Source organism: Neurospora hispaniola (assembly GCF_033458365.1).
Source record: "Neurospora hispaniola strain FGSC 10403 chromosome Unknown B0T23scaffold_7, whole genome shotgun sequence".
In the NCBI taxonomy this organism is placed as follows: domain Eukaryota; kingdom Fungi; phylum Ascomycota; class Sordariomycetes; order Sordariales; family Sordariaceae; genus Neurospora; species Neurospora hispaniola.
In genome coordinates, this window is record NW_026944412.1 from 269,493 (window position 1) to 286,893 (window position 17,401).

Sequence of the window (17,401 nt, forward strand, 5' to 3'; positions counted from 1 at the left end):
GGACTTGAGAATGAACTAAAAATTTCAAACTTCCCTATTATCCTCCGTAGGCTAGTTTTAATCCTACTAAGATAATATATCCAATACTATTATTTCTTTGCCCAATTAGTATTAGAATTCAAAGGTAAACCGGGAGAAGTATTTAGCCTAGCGAGTTTACTATTCTAATAAATATTGCTGTATTATAAAATATTTTAAGTTATAGTAGTCTATTAAGATTGTAAAACTATTATAATTATACAATTCCGCCTACTATTCCTATAGATGATTAATAATCGCTAATATCTCCTTATTATAAATAGGGTAATTATATTCTACTAATTTTAATTTCCTTAAATAGAATACTATTATATACCTTTAACTATCTACCTCCTAAATTAAGTAGCCCCCTAATACAAATTTACTATAATCGGTCTTAAGGAAAATCGGGCGCTCGGAATCCTACTCGGTCAATATAGGTACTCGAATAAATAATATCTTTAATAATTAGAAAGCCTCTTCGTAAATTACAAACTATTCGAATAGGATTCCTTTACTAATAGATACTATGAATAGTATTACTAGTATAGTAAATTCCGGTATAAATATTGAATAGTAATTTACAAACCCTAGAAAGCTCCGGACTCCCTTTCAAAATATTAACGCTACTTATTCTAAAATAGTTTTAACTCTTTCGGGATCAGTTTAAATGCCAACGCCGGCGTAAATAATAAAATTGAAATATTTAACCTTCTTAACTACGAATTCGTACTTATTAGGGTTTAAATGTAGACCAGCATTTCAGAAGCGTTCGAATACTATACAGACCTTCTATATATAATCTTCTCGAAACTCATCTATAAAAATTAGGATATCGTCTATATATACTAAGTAAAAATTATTGAAAAATTCCCGTAAAACTTAGTTAATATACTATTAAGAAGTAGTTAGAGTTCTGTATAACCCGAAGGGGATTATTAACTATTTCAAAAGATTATAGCGCGTCCGGAATACTATTTTATATTCTTCTCCTTCTACTATCTATATCTTAAAGAATACTTGAATTATATCTACTTTTAAGAACCACTTTATCCTCTTAAATATTCGGAATATCTCCCAGATAAATAGAAGAAAGTATTAATCTACTCGAATAATTATATTAAATATTCGGTAATTATAATAGAAATAAGGGCCCTTACCCGGCTTCTAAACAAATAGGATAGGAACTTTAGTAATAGAATCATTAGCCCGGATGAATCCTTTATCTATTAAATCCTGGAGTATCTTTTTAAATATTACAAATTCTTCTTAAAATATATTATATAATGGACCGAAAAAGAGGGGAAGGTCCTTACTATCCAACCCTTTCCTTAATTCAATTTTCAAATCGATACTGAATTTATAATTATTACAGTAATCTACTTCTTACTTTCTAAATAAAGGGATAAAGCCCTAGAAATCCTTCAAAATAATTTATTAAAACTCTTCGTTAGTCCGAACCCACTCAAGGGCTAAAGCCTTCTTAATATCCTTAAACTATATAATAAATATAGCGGTTTTTATAATAGCCCGGCCTTTAAGTTTCGTAATCCGGCGGACGTACCCGATAAAGATAGTAGCGAAAACGTATATAGCTCCTTTAAATTCTTTAAGGAATAGGGTCTTAGCCTTAGACTCGTCAATATAATTTACTTAAAAATATATAATACTATACTAGGACCTCTTCTTATAAGGAACTAAATACGCTTAATTAGCCGTTAATTACGGCTTCCCGAAAATAATAAAGTATTCGAATTCTAGTATTATATAAGCATAGATTAGAGAAATACAGCCTTAGAGTTTTATAAGGAAGTAGGTAATACCTTCAATAGCGGCACCCTTTATAGTAGCTATAACGCTTCGGATTTACCAGGCTAGGATCGGGATAATAGGGATTGAGAGTTTTCGAATAATATTTTTAATAATAGCAATATAGTACTAATAACCTTTATTAACAAAAGCATAAAATAGATTAGTGGAATTAATAATGATTAATATTAAAATTAATCCTATTTCTATCTAGGTTTTGAATTTTTCTACTTTACTTAATACTTCGGGGGTAGGCTCTAGTACCCGATTTCGTACTAGAATTACTCTTTTCCCTAATCCAATTCGGAATCCGAGACTTCGGTTACTCGAAATTTATTATCAAGCAATAGGGCTATTTAAATAGCTTAGATACGTATTTCCTTACTTTAAAGGTTCATAGCCGGGAGGTACGGGTATTTAATAATAATATAATTATTAGTACTATGATAAATATACTATCCTTTGATATAGCGTTTATCCCTTTCTTCCTAGGATATTTATTTAGTACGCCCCATTAGTTAGGTAGCGGAAAAACCCTTATTTTAAATATTATAAATATTAGTTGTACCTATAAGGATATTACCGTTGGTATTATATTGAGTCTTAGAGAGCGAAGTAGAGGGCGAATTGCGAATTCAATATTGGGAGTTAGAGTAATCCGAACTAATAATAATAGGAATATATATTCTAAACCGCCGGTTATTTCGGTTACCGTTCTATAAATAATTTTAGTAAAGGGCTTAGAATTCTATAGTCTTTTTATATTTATAAATAATATTTTAGAATTACTCTATGTAAATAAAGTAATCGTTAAAAAATTCTACAATAAAGAAGTAATTATTAAACTTTTCATTAATAGTATAGCGAAGGAACCCTAATTTAATACGGCTATCCTAGTTATAACCTTTAATTTTTGAAAATTTATCATTAAAATTAATAAAGAATTTAGAGAATAATTTACTATTTTTCTATTTTATCTTCACGAAGTTATTAAGGGTGTAGTCCTAAGTATAATAGGTATCAAAAACTTACTAGATCTAATCGAATAATTCAATTGGATCTTTATTACCGGAGAGGGTACGGGCGGTCCAATATCCTTCTAACTACTACTACTTATTAATTAGTAGGGTATTAAGGATTTCGATCTATATAGTATTCGAATCGGTATATAGATTGGCCTTAAAATTATATTATACGTTTTAACCCACTTATTATAGTAGAAGAGAAAACTAGTAGGCTTGCTATCCTATTTAGGGAATTCGAGCGGCTTCTATTAGTATAATTTATTAGAATCGCCGTCGGATTCTTTATTATCTTTTTAGAATTTTCCTTCATCCTTGTTACTACTATTAAGGGAATCCTACTTAGTAAGGTATATAAATTTAGGCTTTAGGGTAGATTGGGAGTAAATAGAAAAGGGGATTATAAATTTAACCTTCCCTTTTAGCTGTAAGCTAGCCTATAAAGTTCGGAATAAATTACCGAATAAATTAATAGTATTGGGGGGAATTCCAAAACTCCCAATCGTTAGAGAATCGTAGGAAATCTCTAAATCGGTATTAGTATTATTATTATTATTCGGTAAAGAAAAAGAAACCATTCCAATGCTAGTATATGCCGTACTATTAATTGTAGGCAGTCCTTCCTTCTAATTAATTGATTAATAGGAGGGTAGAACCTAATATAAGGGGATAGTAAAGCGATACGTAGGTATTGACTTTATATATATATATTAGAGTTCTACGAAGAAAGAAAGGAGAAAACGCTACCCTCCAGGTGGTTAGAGTACTAGAGCTTAAATAGTTATATGCTTTGGGGTGATACTTTGTAGTTTGAGGCTGCTAGAGAATGCTCTAGAAGACCGGGGCGCTGTTGTGTCGCAGTCCGAGTCGGTCTCAATGCGGGCTGCCGTCTTAGCACTCAGGTCTGGCTAGTCAGAGCCAGATGCCTTGTCGGGCGCCAGTCCCATAACAGCTACGAACTAAGCCTGTATAATGGCGCTGCTCGAGCAGCTTCTTAAGCACAATTAGGCGCTTCGTTGGGTAGTGCTTCGGTTCTTACTGTAGTTGTAATTTAGGTAGCACCCGTAGTTAGTACAATTATCCCCTCCTCGTTCCCTTGTCCAATTGTTCTAGTGTTGTTAATATTCTGTTCCCTTCTATTTATCTTTAATAGTAATAATATTAATTGATTAATAATAAAAAGTATTATCCTACTCTATTACCGATTCGAGGGTAATAGGTATATTGTTAATATTAAAAATAACTTACTTAAGAGTAACTTTTTTTTTTAGGCCTTAACGACTTGCTTTTAAGCCTTACTTACTTAAGCGCTGACATCAGCAATTACTTTGGACTATATAAATTATTTCTTAAGCGAAGCCTAGCCTACCTTTTCTTCTAGGGTATGCGCTATTACAATAATACGGCACAATTGCTTGAATGTAATAGGATATTTAATTTCCTCCCTGGAAGTATATAGATTGATCTTGTGATTGTTACGAGCGATGTGGTTACGAGAGGTAAGTTAATACGTTGATACTAGGTCTATTATAGAATTACAAAATGAAGAAGAAAAGAGGAAAACGTGTAAAGGTGCACGTGGGGTCTAGGGTTTTGACCCTGAGCCTGTGCGCCGGCCCGGCAACGGGTCGGTCACATGCCTAGCTGCACGGCTGCACCCCATGCCAAGGCCTGTCCGCTAGTGCCGTGATAGCACACAGGCTAACCCTATGACAATATTATAGATTGTAATAAGTATCGTAGTATTACCCTATTATTAGTCTATATATATAGTTCAAGAGTATAATTTTTACTACTCTCTTTTAATTTACTCCTCTTCGTATAATAAACTTATATATTTCCGCTAACAGCCGTCGCTTCGCACTTCGACTGGGGATGCTGCCCAACCGGGTCCGTACCTGGTGTATAGTACGTAGTAGAAAAAGACCAAGGCGGCGGGAGCGGCTGCAAAAGTAAAGGCAGATACGAGGGAGAGGAAACCTATTAAGAGGGGGCCTGATAGTAAGAGTCAGAAGCCGGCGTCGGTGCCGCTGCCGATGCGCGTATTGCGGAATGACTGATGGGATGCGACCTAGATTTATGGCTTATGCCTACGCACCGTATGCACATGACGACACTTGAGCTGGCGCACTCGCAGACCTCGGACTTACCAGGCCATACCCACAGAGCACTCCTACCGTTTCTCCGGGGTATACCCATCGACTGGTCATAGGGTTACTTTACTTGGCAGCGCAAGGGATGGTGAGTTCCTCCTAGACTGAAGGCTGTGGTGATATGAGTGGCTCAGCTAGGTTGATATGAAGACCTTGTTATGATCAAGGGCCGAACCGGGTTAAATAATGCTAACGGAGTCAATAGGACTGCGGTTCGAGATTACATCTTTTCCGAGTCCCTTCTAGTTGATATTGTAATATATTCTTAGTCTAGCGCCTCTTACAATCTTTATTACCTACCGTACTTTATATATTTAATTAGAAGTTCTATACCTTATTAGTATAAACTTTCCTCTTCCTCTTTATTAGTTAATTCAAACTCTCTTTAGAACCTACTTAGGTATAAGTTTTATAAATATTTTATAATTAGTAGTTTTCTCAAGTTACAAAGTAGGTCTAGTTACTAGTAAGAAAATATTGGATTAAAATAAGAATTTTAAAATATATAATATATTTTCAAATATTATAAAAAACTTCCTTATATATAAAAAGGGATAATTAAAACTTACTTACCTATTAACGTGTGGATAGAGTTTTCCTAACGTGTCGATAGAGTTTCTTTAAAAATTTGAAAAAAGTAGGGGCCACCCGGGGATTGAACCCGGGACCTCTCGCAACGATGCTCAGGATTGAACCCTAAGCGAGAATCATACCACTAGACCAGCGGCCCTCTGATTTGTGGAATCTTGCACAGAAACTCACCATCTATATACCTACCTGCAGAGGGGTACAGTCACAATAACTGTTCTCTGATGTTTCAGCCACATCATGTTGCTGTGTAGAGGTATATATACCCAGGATCATAGGTTTCCAATTGTGATGCCATAGAACTTACTAATCTCAGGCAGGAAGTCACTATCAGTTGCATTATTGCAGACCGGAGGAGTGCACGTGCTCAGGCACTCGGGGTCCACTGGGAGCAACTCGGCAACAGGCGTGCGTGCCTGCCAAGCAGGCCAAGATGAGATAGACGGGGACCCCTGCTGTGTCGTCGGTACCTGCTTTGCATAACACGCCACCAGCAAGCTACCGGAAGTCAAGGATCCGGGATCTGCTGATTCGAGCTACCCCTTTCCCCATTCTATATATTCTTTTATTCGTGTGTAGCCGCACGTTCTGTTGTTGACATTCCGCTGCATGCATCGCACGGGTTTGGAAAGATGGACGCAGCTTTGGAGATTCTCGATCCTCTTGTGCTGGACAGACTATACGCATACTTGTTGCCAGCCGACGATAGCGCGCTGGGCAATGGCTTCGACAACAGCACGTCTGCATTTTCAAAATCGCCATTGCAAACTTCTTGCGAGTCGGCATGGCCACGGGACAACATTCTTCGACAATGCGCTTCCATCCTGTTGATCACCCAGGTCGGTGCTACGCTCCTATACTGGGTGTTTAGCGCCTTCTCGTACTACTTCATTTTTGACCGCCGTCTCGAGTACCACCCGCGCTTCCTCCAGAACCAGGTACGCCAAGAGATCATCTCATCCATGACCGCCGTCCCTTGGATCAACATCATGACCCTGCCATTTTTCCTGGCGGAGGTGCGCGGAAAGAGCTTGCTCTACACTCGCGTGGACGAGTACGGCTGGGCATGGATGGCCATCTCAACAGTGCTCTTCATGATCTGGAATGACCTCATGATTTACTGGATTCATCGGCTTGAGCACCACCCCAGTGTCTACAAGTACATTCACAAGCCACACCACAAGTGGATTGGTAGGCGCACACCCCCTGGACGGAATCCCAGCGTTTTCCAGCTAACACGACATAGTGCCGACTCCGTGGGCAGCTCTGGCTTTTCACCCACTCGATGGATATGTTCAGTCCCTCCCTTATCAGTGAGTTTCTTGTGTCCTCTGGGCTCTATTGTGGGCGACCTTTTAACGTGGTGATAGTGTGTTTGTCTTTATTTGCCCGGTGCAAAAGTACTTGTATATGGTTCTTTTCGTTCTGGTGCAGGTGTGGACAATTCTCATCCATGATGGTGACATGATCTCGGGCCACTGGCTTGAAAAGTATATCAACAGCCCGGCCCACCACACACTGCATCACATGTATTTTACCGTCAATTACGGGCAGTATTTCACATGGGCCGACAACTACTTCCAGTCGCATCGGGCGCCTCGTCCTGATTTGGATCCGCTTCATGATGCACTCAAGGTTATGAGAGAAAAGGGGCTGGTAGACGAAAAGGGAAATCCAATTCCCCAGAAGAACAAGAAGGATGAGTAGATAGAGTGTGACGGATGACGGACGCTGAGGATCATCAGTAATGGATGAGGTTGTACACGCGATTGCTGTGTTAAAGCGTTGAGAGGCGAGAGGACTCATGTACCATTTCCTAGAAAACGCCTGCCGCCCTTACACAAAACATACAACTGCTACCTCTACTATGGAGCTAGCTAACTATAATGTTTAAATACTATTACACGAAAGTACGGTACTTTCCTTACCTCTATCATTTAGCCACCCACCTGATGTCTCATCTGCTGTGCTTTATCATTGATCAGATACTGGAGACCTTGCCCTAACCCTAACCCATAAAGCTGCAGGCGGCGCCTGCTTGCAACTCTGAACACCAGCACCTGCACAGTACGGTCCGTAGGTATACAGGGCACCGACTGACACTCCGTCATCCATTTAACTGATCAGCACTGTTGTATACAAGCATTCAGATGCATCCTTGATGGGGCTGATATACCTAACTTAACACGCGCAGCTCCCTGCACGTCACCGGCCATGCCACGACAACTGCCCTGGAAAGTTATACCAAGTCAAAAAAAGACTGCTGCTGCTCCCGCCTCAGAACCCAGCGCATCATCACCTTCGGCTCGCGCCGCGCAATCATCAAGCAAAGCGAAGCTGAAGCTGAGCACGAGCGCAGATGGGCTCAATATTGTACCTGGCAATACAGCACGAGGCTCAGACACTAGCCGTCGTCCACATCTGCCCCGGTTTCCATCGACATCGCCGCCACCTGAGCCTCCGAGAGAGGAGTTTATGATTGAAGGCCTTCGCTACGATGATAGGTATCGCATGGTGGAGGACGAGTTTCTCTCCGTGGCCGGCGAGTTTACTCGCCATTTGCACGCCGCCGAGTACCAGCGGCTGAGGAACCTTGCGAGTTCCAGGAATGCTGAGACCATTGATGATATCTCACGTCCTGTCACGGGCGCACCAACGAGTGCTGTAAAACGAAGGCATGCCAGACTTGAAACGGCTGCCAGACAACCGAGAGGTTTAGCCAAGGTCTTAGGGAAACGGGTTGATCACAACTCGGACTCCGAAGACAAGCCCTGGACAGGCACCTCGCTGCAGGGCCTAATGGATAGCCCAAGGAAGAAGAAGGTCCCATTACACCGCTCATTGAGTTCCCTGAGCGCTTCAGCTGGGTTCCGAGCCGCAACCCGTTCGAATCCGTCACTGGACCTGGCCGTGCATATGCAAGGGAGACTAGGCAACCGAAAGCCACCAAGTGAAGACAAGGGCGACGACAGCGAGGATGATGACTCGGCTTTGGATGGGCACACATCGTGGTCCCCAAAGCTCCATAGGGCTCGAGTTACCGAAATGCCATCAGTCTCAATGCTCTCTGCCCGAAATACCACCGAAAGTAGACCATTTCAGACATCGGCGCATGCTTCGCGCGCCTCCAGTGATCAAGGCACGCGGTTAGACAGGACTTCGTATCCCATTACTCCTTCTCATAAACAGACCAACAGGCTCAACAAGAAGTATACTTCTAGCGACCAGGATGAAGAGGAAGACGACGTTGATTTGTTCTCCCGAGTTCGTTCCCGCAGGGCAGCCCAGCGACGAAGACCCGGCTCTCCGGTTATCAAAATCGAGGTCAAGACGGAGGACAGCCAAAGTGCCACCTCATTGCACGAGATACCGTTTCTCTAAAACACCAGTGGATGTGATGACTGCATTTCCCACTATCAGCCACATTATTCCCCGGGTTGAAGCATGATCAAAAGATTTCGAAGTCTTACCGGCCAAAGTATTCGCCAAACTTTAGAGCTTCCTCGACGGGCAGAGTTGGCGAAATCTTGACCATGGAAGGCGACAGCCTTGCGCTCCGCCACGAACCGAGCAAGCTCGTCCATGCCGGCGCTGGCCAAGGCGCTGAGCTGACTTCCTTTTTACCTTAGTACCAAGAGTGGGGGTGAGGTGAGTTACGGTGGTGCCCTCTGGGAGAAGGTTCTTGTACGAGGTGTCGGCATTCTTGCCGTGCTCGCAGTGCTCGAAAGGCTCCAATGGGGGAGGGGGGGGGCTTTTACCCTGGCTTCCAGGTAGAGGGGTAATGGGAATACTGCAGAGGACGATCAAGTCGGTATTGGCTCCATGGAACAGCAAAATATGTCCACCCTCTCCATTTGCAGGGCTTGGTAAGTTGCACCTTAGCGGCCTGGAAACTTCTTTTGTCAGACCACTCAGCTTCTTTGTTGAAGGCAACAAGGGGGAGTTCTTCATAGACGCCTCTGTGATGCACAAACTTGAGCTTCACGGGGTTCACCCTGGTATAGGCTGCAGTGAGCAGTTTCCTCCTACCAGTCAGGACGGGTGCCTGTTTCCTCCTCTAAAAAAGTGCATGGCATTGAACCCACCTCCTCGAGCTGTTGATCGAAACGAAATGGGTTCATCGTCCGCGGGTTTGATAGGAGATGCCCATGATGAAGGCTATGGATGATATTGCGTGAGCAAGTTATGTTCAATTCAAGATTGTTGCCCAATATGAGTAATGCAAATAGGGCTCGGGATTATGGCCTATTGCTTTCAACTCTATGCGAACCGGTGCCGATCCGGTACCTTGTCGGAGGACATAAACGGCTGTTAAGTGGTATAAGGGTGTAAGAGGGGCTGTTGTCTAGGCCTCCAGAAGTCAACCGAGGAAGTGTATTCACAGACCGTTTAGCCGTCTTACCAAGCCGGCAAGGTATGCGTTGTCAATCAGAGCCTCTGGGGAGTAAATGTCGCGTGTTATAGGTGTGTGTATCATTAAGCATTGTTATAAGCAGGTGATGTGAGACGCGGAGTGAATATGTGATTGCGTATAGTGGTGATTGGAGTAGGGAGCCCATCACGGCCTCTAACGGTAGTCAATACGTGAGAATAGGCAAAGATGCATTTATCAAGAGTCGAGAATGCCCGCGAAGCCGACATCGGGTAATTAGTTGTCGACGAGAAAGATCGGGGAACAATGACCTCTTGAACTGAGTGACGGTTATGTGGGACAGCTGGCATCATGTATCATTCATGGACCTATACCATATTACGGAGGATATTGATGGAAGCAAATGCCAGACTCATCATGAGATCCCCCTAAATCTTCTGCAATCTGTTACTGAGAATCATAAAATGATCCTAAAGCCAGCTGCTATCAGGCATACCATGCATAGATTGCCTGGTAGCATCCCTCCGATTGAGCTCAAGTTGGGCTTTGCGAAAGGCTTGGTCCTGGCCCCGGGAAAGGGGCGGAGAGGGGGGGTATAACGGGAAATGATGAATGACCCAACGTCCCCTCGCTTCCAGCGCTTCTACTGTTGCGGACTAATTCAACCTTCCATCATGTTGGATCCGTGATTCATAAGGCAGGAGCGTGTTTCGACACTCGATTGGTTTTCTGGCGTTTATCTCGTCCTCTCTAAATTTACGTCAACCTTGCTCACTGTCCCGTCACCTAGCACTGTCATGAGTGCGGTCTGGCACATCACAAAAGTGTATGCCGATAGAAAACAGGGAAACTTGAAGGTTTGGTCGAAAACTCTGACTTGCTTTCTACTCGACGTGTGTGTACTTATACTCAAAACAACGGGAAAAAGAACTGGTAGCTTAAAAGTTTGAGTCGCCGATCTTGACACTCGTCCACCATAAAAAGACCGCTTGTATTACGCCCAAGATTTCCGCCTATATCCATTTCACATCTGCCTTCCTCTTGGAAAAATGGAATCCCTTGGGTCCCTTGCTAAGGTACCCCCACACGCCGCTAATCAGTCGAGCCGTTAACCAGGCAACTCATTGATGTACTGAAGATGTTTTCCACCGTACGGTTTGTGTGCATGTCCCACAGCATAACCCTGACCTTCCGAAGCCTCGGATATTAATGGGGATGGCTGGAACGAGGCAGGACTTGTGGTGGCTGGAGAGAAGGCAGAGGGTGATACCGTCTGTCCATGTAACTCTGAACGCAAAGACCATGGGCGGTCAGTCTGGGGGTCGAGTTCACTGATAATCGGGGACGCATGTAGATCTTCCGAGTTCCCATTTGGCGAGATTGGCGACTTGGACTCCTTTCCTAGCACATCATCGGCCGTGTTCGCAGACCCGTCGGCACCAGACGGGCTGTGTTCATCCTCTGCTCTTCGTCGGCGGACTACGAAGAAGATGGCAAGGCCCACCAGTGCCAAAACAACCGAAGCAACGCTGACTATGCCCACAATGGCACCGGTACTGAGGTTCGAGGAGTCATCGGTCGAGGAAGCTGTTGTGGGTCTAGGTGGAACAGCAGATGGAGTAGACGTGGAAGAACCCGTACCAGCCGTGAAGGTTGCCTGGGAGCTTGCTGAATCTAGAGAGGAGGTGATTGTCTGGACTGAGGTGGTCCTGGGCTTGTGGTATACCAAGGATGGGTCGGATACGAGCCAGTTGAGGCTGCTCTCGTCCAGATGTGAAGGAAGTTTGACGACATTGGGGATGATGCTGGCAGTGAAGGTTTGGAAGGCAGCGGAGACGTCAGTGTTGGGACAAACTTTGTCCTTGTCACATTTGGCTGGGGGTTTCGTGATGTAATCCGGATAGTCGTTGTTCTGGATGCACGGCATCCACTTGAAGTCATCGTCACAGTAGATAAGGCCGGACCAGACAGTGGCATCATAAAACTTTTGAGGGCAAATGGGATCTTCATAATCTTTGTCTGTGCAACCAGCGACGTAGGTGGTGACGAAGTCTGCATCGAAACATGCACCTTCCTCGAGGCACATGTCGCCGAGCTGGCAGCACCCGACGTGGCCAAGAGCCGCATTGCCACAGGCGACATAGTGGTTTGGAAGGGCGATAGTCTTCGAAGAAGTCTTCCTGTAACAGGTGCCGTTGCTGATGTTCGGGTCAAAGCCGTCGATGGGGCCGCCGAGGTTGCGAGGAAGAAGGCGAAGGCTGGCCATTGCAATCCAGGCAGTTGCCCCTGGATACTCTGTGATGCAGTGGTAAGCAGGGCCGGCAGAACGACGGGGACTGCTGTGAAAGATAGCAGGAGCACAAATGAAAAATGAAGTCGGAGATCCGGGTAAGGTCGAGGAGAGTGGCGAGGATGATTGATGGGCTCGTCAATCTGGGCCGACAGCAATTCGAGTTCGATTCTGTCAAGCGTTGCAATTTCACGTCGCCATACTCTATCCAGTATTGCAGTGGAAACGGAAAGAAGGTGCGAGGAAGGAAACAAGGGAAGTGAGGGAGGTGGACAAGAGGACGCATTGGGCAGGCGAGGCCTAGAAGAAAAGGCGGCCAGACTGGACTGAAGGGGGCCTCCTTCCCTGAGCGCCTGGATGTGCTTGCTTGATTGAAAGTTTGATGAAGGGTGATCATGCAGATTGCCGTCTGTTCCATCATGTTGTCCAAACCTCCACGTTTCCACCTTGACGTCCCTTGTCTGTTCGCCTCGCCCGCTCGCCGCCCCCCGCGGACCTCGCCGCCAGTCAAACTCCAAGCACCTTTGGTCCCATGCGACAGTGCACACTGCCAGCTCATGGCCTGCGTACAGTACGACCGTCTGGAATACCACTCACACTGCTGCGCTTCGGGCCTGTTGACTGAACATATGTTGAGGTCGATGCGGGTTTCCGTTCTGGAGAGGAAAGAGCCGCAAGAAACGAACGATGGTGGTGAACGGGCGGCCTCCATCCTTTGTCATCCGTCATCCCCGGGTTGCCGACTGGTACCCGTGCCCGGCCAGTTGTCGAGACAGCAGCGATTTTAACACCCAACCTTCCTCGGCAGCCTAAGGTCGTGTGCACAACCCATATGGGATAAAAAGAAGGGATGAAAATGATGAGTAAAAACTGTCATGAGAAGTCTGTCTCGCCAGTGATTCCCACCGCCTTGGGGACGCACTCAGCTGGCCTCTGCGGCTTATTCACTGTTCGACCAATTTGGCTGCCACAAGTGCTCCATCCTGACAGACCTCTTCGTCTCGGTCTTCGCATCGCTTCTGGTAAGCACAAATGCCCATCATCAGGTTATCCATCCCGCCGCCATTCTTCACCTGTTGTGCGTCATGCTGTTGAGTCTTTGTGACAAGTACTGGCAAGTCATGCTCGTCCAAGGGGTGCTAATGGGCATCGCAATGGGTGCGGTATTCAAAGAGTTTGACAAGAAGCGAACAGCCGCACTGAGAGTGGTGGTTTCCGGATCCTCTGTTGGCGATATCGTCATCCCATTGCTTTGTCCCCGCTGCTCAACAACTCCAGCTTCGGGTTGTCCGTAGGCATCACAGGCTTCCTCGTGATGCCTTTCATGCTCTTCCCTTGCATGGTCGTTAAGGCCCGTCTGCCCCCGAGAGCCACGGACTTCTATATCCCGGCCGCTTGCAAGGACACCGGATGCATTCTCCTTATCGCATCTCTGTTCTTCATCTTCATTGGTATGTTCACTCCGCTCTTCTTTATACTCACGCCGAAACACCTGCTCGCTATCCTTAGCGCCGTCTCGACGTTTAGCCATGTCATCCCTGGTATCTCGGCCGACAAGTAAGGACGACTCAACCTTTACGCCCTTTAGGCCATCTCCACGAGGGTCATTATCTTCTGCACGAACTCGGCTGTAAGTGGCGCAGCGCTTAGTGTCTATTCGGTCGCGTCTAATTTCGGATCTGGCACCATCATCTCCGGGACATCGGCCGCCTTCTCCATGAGCACCAAGAGCCAGCAAGACATAGGAACCATTTATGGAAATGGGCATGGCCATCAGCGCGCTTGGAGGCCTGATCGGTCCGCAACATCAGCCAACATGAGGGCTTCTCGAAGTGTCCATGTTTCGTGGTGCCATCTGTTTGCTAGAAGGTTTTGTTGCGCTTGCGACCAAGCTGGCCACTCCTGAAGGCATTGTGGGCAAGGTCTGAATTGTCGTCATGGGCCACGGCTGTGAGCGCACCATGGATGCACATACATACACTGGTGTTGGGATCTGTGACGCAGTTAGATCCTGATATAAATAGCCACATATCGTGCTTAACTCAGTCGATTGCCTTATATCGAGAAGACAATAATCACGGCTTGCTGGTGCAAAGCTTGACATGGCAACATAGGGCGGCGTAGTGGAGTTTTATTTTTAATTCTTTTAAAAGGTTGCACAAGATGTTGTTGATCTGATCTGCGTCCGTGACGTGACTGTTAATGGTCAATTGCGGGGTTGCGGTTTGGCGATCAGGAACCCGGCGAGCTTGATATCCACTGTTCCAGGAGATAACCCCACTGAAATTCACTGGCGTGGCGTGTGCTTTACTATGTACAAGTTACTCCACCAGTAGCAGTTTGCGGTTTCCCCAGATTGAATAAATATACTATGGACTATCTTCAACTTCAAAAAAGTCTGAACCTTTGGACCCGGGAATATTTGAGTCCCGAGATAGTAGACCAAAGGAAGAAGCACCAATCGTCCCGACATCAATATCAGCATCGTTTTTCATGAGCTGCATGCAGACGGGCTGATTTTGGCCGGCATTGTTTAATTTTTGTTTTCCTGGCTTGTGTGTGTCTCACAACTGCACCAAAGCGTCTCGACGACAAACCGAATACCCAAGGGGTCCGGGCAGCGACGGAGACGAAAGGGGGACACACCTGAGGCCAAGCGACGGCTTCTGCTCATCCGAAATGGCTCGCCGAACCACAAGAGGCATAAAAAAGAGCTACGTTGAGGCACCTATTGTTTTCGATGATGAGGACGAGCCAATCCCCGTCACATCCAAGGACTCCGACGATGAGGATTTCGCTGCCCCGGAGCCCGCTCAGGAGGAAGAGGATGACAAGGATGAAGAAGCCGACATGGCCGATCCTACCAGTGAAGAAGACGAGGCCGAGGACGATGAAGATGATGGCGATGCTGACGGTAAAAAGAACGATGCGTCCTCCCAGCCCAAAAAACACCGTAATACGGGCGCTGGCATGATCCAGAGCCGCAAAGGCTTCCATGACATTCCTCATTACCCCCTCGAGACACGCATTGTGACCCGTGTCTACGCAGGTCCCTTGAGGCGATATGCGCGGTATAGTGCCCTGCGCGACTCCATGTACGGGCCCGAGTACAACCGCATCAAGATCATATGGGACTTGGAGATGCGATGGGCCGAATTTCCCGCTCTGCCACCCAGGTACTTGCCTCATGAACCCCAAGGCATCTGTCCCAGTCCATGGCTCGCGCCTGCCTTCGAGCGGACACAGGAACAAAACGCTGCTCGATGGTACAATAACTACTACGCCAAGAGTCCCGAGGTACAGCAATGCCATTTGCTTTCTAGTCATGAGGGGGAGCATCTAATTCCTCAAGCCGGAGGTGATCTTGTTACCTTCATTGGGCCCTGGGATCGCCAGGGAGAGTTCCGATTTGCCCAAGGCCAGAGTTTACCGATAACGGCTTCTGGTCTCCCAACGAGCACATCCGAAGACCAAGACAAGAGCTCAACAGGCTGGATGCTCGACATTGGAAGTATTCCGCTTGCCATGGGCTGGGTTCCATCTCTCGTCAATGCCAAGCAAGTTCTCGCCATCGCAAGCATACCCTTCGCGGATCAAGAACCTAGGCGACAAGAAGACGGTGCAGATAAGCACCAAGACCCCGGTGCTATGGCTGAAGGCTGCGTCCAGCTTTGGGAGTTCACACCAAAAGAGGCAGGCAAAACGCTGGCTCGACCTTCCACCACTCCAGCGCGGCTGATCAGGACATTGTGTTTCAGCTGGGGCCGGCCAAAGCGACTGCAGTGGTGCCCCGTGCCTTTTGAGTCAGTCGGTAGTTATGGGCTACTAGCTATACTTACAGGAGATGGAAAGGCCCGGATTATTGACGTCAAGAAGGTTGAAGAAGGGAGCGCTCCCGTTTACGGTAAGTCAGACGTAGTTAGATGTTTCCTCCACCCGATATTCTGAGGACTTCCTGGCTAATAGAGTGCTTATTTAGAATGGGTACAATCGCCTGTTGTCACCCTTGGCATCGATGATGACTACAACAACAAGGTGACTTGTCTAAGCTGGGTGAATATCAACCGCATCGCCCTCGGTCACTCGGATGGGTCTGTCACACTGTGGTCCATTTTCCCCCGAAAGATGCTACAAAGAGTCGGAGTACACACCACGTATGTGATCGATATCTGCTCAGCCTACCCGTCAAATCCCTACTTGGTGGCCTCGATTCCCGTTGGCGGATGTGCAACCTTGACCGACCTGTCGCAGCCAAGCTCCGAACTCACATACTTCCCTGTTCCCGCTATCAGCTTCCAGCCGAACATGCTTTGCTGGAACGAGTCCATGCAGGGTTTCATGGCTCTCTACCCATCTTCCACGCCCAACACGACGATTGCGTTCCTACACCATCGCTTCTTTTGCCAAGCTCGTAGTATCTGCACGGGTCCGAACACTATCACTTGCATTTCTGCCGGAGCTACGCACCCGTTTGTGCTGGCCGGCTGTGCAGATGGCTCGTTGTTCTCTTGCAACGCTCTGCAGAAGCTTTTCAAGCAGAAGGGGGAGCCTTTACAAAAAATCAAGGTAATGGAACACGAATACAGGCCGATTAGACGTCCTGAACTTCAGGGAAAAGACAGCAGTCGTCCCGTCAGAGGCGCGGTCCGGATCTTGCAAGGTTTCCTACCGGAGCCCAATGACGATCCCAGGACGGAGAAGCGCAAGGAGCTGGACCGGAAGAAAAAGCTAGAAAGAATGAAAACGGCGTCTGGAAAGAAAAAGGGCCGACCAAGGAAGAATGGAGGCACCGTAGAGGATCTGCATCGGGAGGCCGAGCTCGACGACAAGCTTGCATCGCGCGTGGTCACCCATGAGCCGCTGACCAGGCTAACGACGATTGTATGGAACCCGAACATGCAATACAGCTGCTGGGCGGCGTGTGCAATGGCTTCGGGTATTATCAGGGTGATGGATCTTGGAGTGCAGTAAACTAAGGATTTGTTGACTTTGCCGAGCCACGGAGGGAGTAATGCCCAATATACAAAAGCGGGAAATGACTATCTCACGATCCAAAGCGAAGCATGATCACTATACGACAATCCACCGGACGGCGAAATAGGGTAAGCACATGGACTGAATAATACGTGTCAAGCCCATAGTTAACCCT

General features: G+C 46.3%; 6 protein-coding genes and 1 non-coding gene across 7 annotated transcripts; 5 read left to right on the forward strand and 2 right to left on the reverse strand.

The window, feature by feature from the left end:
* Positions 1 to 5,642: 5,642 nt before the first annotated feature.
* Positions 5,643 to 5,732, reverse strand: B0T23DRAFT_t322. The gene has a single exon. It is a non-coding gene; the product is annotated as a tRNA-Pro (tRNA).
* Positions 5,733 to 6,127: 395 nt separating this feature from the next.
* Positions 6,128 to 7,554, forward strand: B0T23DRAFT_205330 (lathosterol oxidase). The gene is made up of 3 exons (XM_062833460.1): positions 6,128 to 6,781; positions 6,837 to 6,903; positions 6,961 to 7,554. The coding sequence occupies exons 1-3, from the start codon at positions 6,223 to 6,225 to the stop codon at positions 7,295 to 7,297; spliced, it is 963 nt and encodes a 320-aa protein (XP_062689538.1). The 5' UTR covers positions 6,128 to 6,222; the 3' UTR covers positions 7,298 to 7,554.
* Positions 7,555 to 7,804: 250 nt separating this feature from the next.
* Positions 7,805 to 8,971, forward strand: B0T23DRAFT_323363 (uncharacterized protein; the record flags this gene model as incomplete). The annotated part of the gene is made up of 2 exons (XM_062835351.1): positions 7,805 to 8,644; positions 8,780 to 8,971. The coding sequence occupies 2 exons, from the start codon at positions 7,805 to 7,807 to the stop codon at positions 8,969 to 8,971; spliced, it is 1,032 nt and encodes a 343-aa protein (XP_062689539.1).
* A 56-nt stretch (positions 8,972 to 9,027) lies between these two features.
* Positions 9,028 to 9,648, reverse strand: B0T23DRAFT_205326 (uncharacterized protein). The gene has a single exon (XM_062833459.1). The coding sequence runs from the start codon at positions 9,539 to 9,541 to the stop codon at positions 9,083 to 9,085; it is 459 nt and encodes a 152-aa protein (XP_062689540.1). The 5' UTR covers positions 9,542 to 9,648; the 3' UTR covers positions 9,028 to 9,082.
* A 1,504-nt stretch (positions 9,649 to 11,152) lies between these two features.
* Positions 11,153 to 12,336, forward strand: B0T23DRAFT_323100 (uncharacterized protein; the record flags this gene model as incomplete). Its single annotated transcript, XM_062835335.1, has 2 exons — positions 11,153 to 11,682; positions 11,742 to 12,336. Coding segments are annotated over 2 exons (1,125 nt in total), but the record flags the coding sequence as incomplete, so codon positions are not given.
* A 1,001-nt stretch (positions 12,337 to 13,337) lies between these two features.
* Positions 13,338 to 14,468, forward strand: B0T23DRAFT_446146 (putative monocarboxylate transporter protein; the record flags this gene model as incomplete). Its single annotated transcript, XM_062840950.1, has 4 exons — positions 13,338 to 13,506; positions 13,548 to 13,809; positions 13,855 to 14,049; positions 14,119 to 14,468. 4 exons carry the CDS (start codon positions 13,338 to 13,340, stop codon positions 14,156 to 14,158), a joined length of 666 nt encoding a protein of 221 aa, XP_062689542.1. The 3' UTR covers positions 14,159 to 14,468.
* A 366-nt stretch (positions 14,469 to 14,834) lies between these two features.
* Positions 14,835 to 17,332, forward strand: B0T23DRAFT_205420 (uncharacterized protein). Its single transcript, XM_062833462.1, has 2 exons — positions 14,835 to 16,156; positions 16,232 to 17,332. Exons 1-2 carry the CDS (start codon positions 14,932 to 14,934, stop codon positions 17,221 to 17,223), a joined length of 2,217 nt encoding a protein of 738 aa, XP_062689543.1. The 5' UTR covers positions 14,835 to 14,931; the 3' UTR covers positions 17,224 to 17,332.
* Positions 17,333 to 17,401: the final 69 nt, after the last annotated feature.

Bases quoted from the DNA above. Each gene is read 5' to 3' on its own strand.
- B0T23DRAFT_205326 (XM_062833459.1), bottom strand. From the start codon at position 9,541: ATGAAGAACTCCCCCTTGTTGCCTTCAACAAAGAAGCTGAGTGGTCTG.
- B0T23DRAFT_205330 (XM_062833460.1), top strand. From the start codon at position 6,223: ATGGACGCAGCTTTGGAGATTCTCGATCCTCTTGTGCTGGACAGACTA. The intron at 6,782-6,836 runs GTAGGCGCACAC...AACACGACATAG, and splicing joins GCCACACCACAAGTGGATTG to TGCCGACTCCGTGGGCAGCT. The intron at 6,904-6,960 runs GTGAGTTTCTTG...ACGTGGTGATAG, and splicing joins GTTCAGTCCCTCCCTTATCA to TGTGTTTGTCTTTATTTGCC.
- B0T23DRAFT_205420 (XM_062833462.1), top strand. From the start codon at position 14,932: ATGGCTCGCCGAACCACAAGAGGCATAAAAAAGAGCTACGTTGAGGCA. The intron at 16,157-16,231 runs GTAAGTCAGACG...GTGCTTATTTAG, and splicing joins AGGGAGCGCTCCCGTTTACG to AATGGGTACAATCGCCTGTT.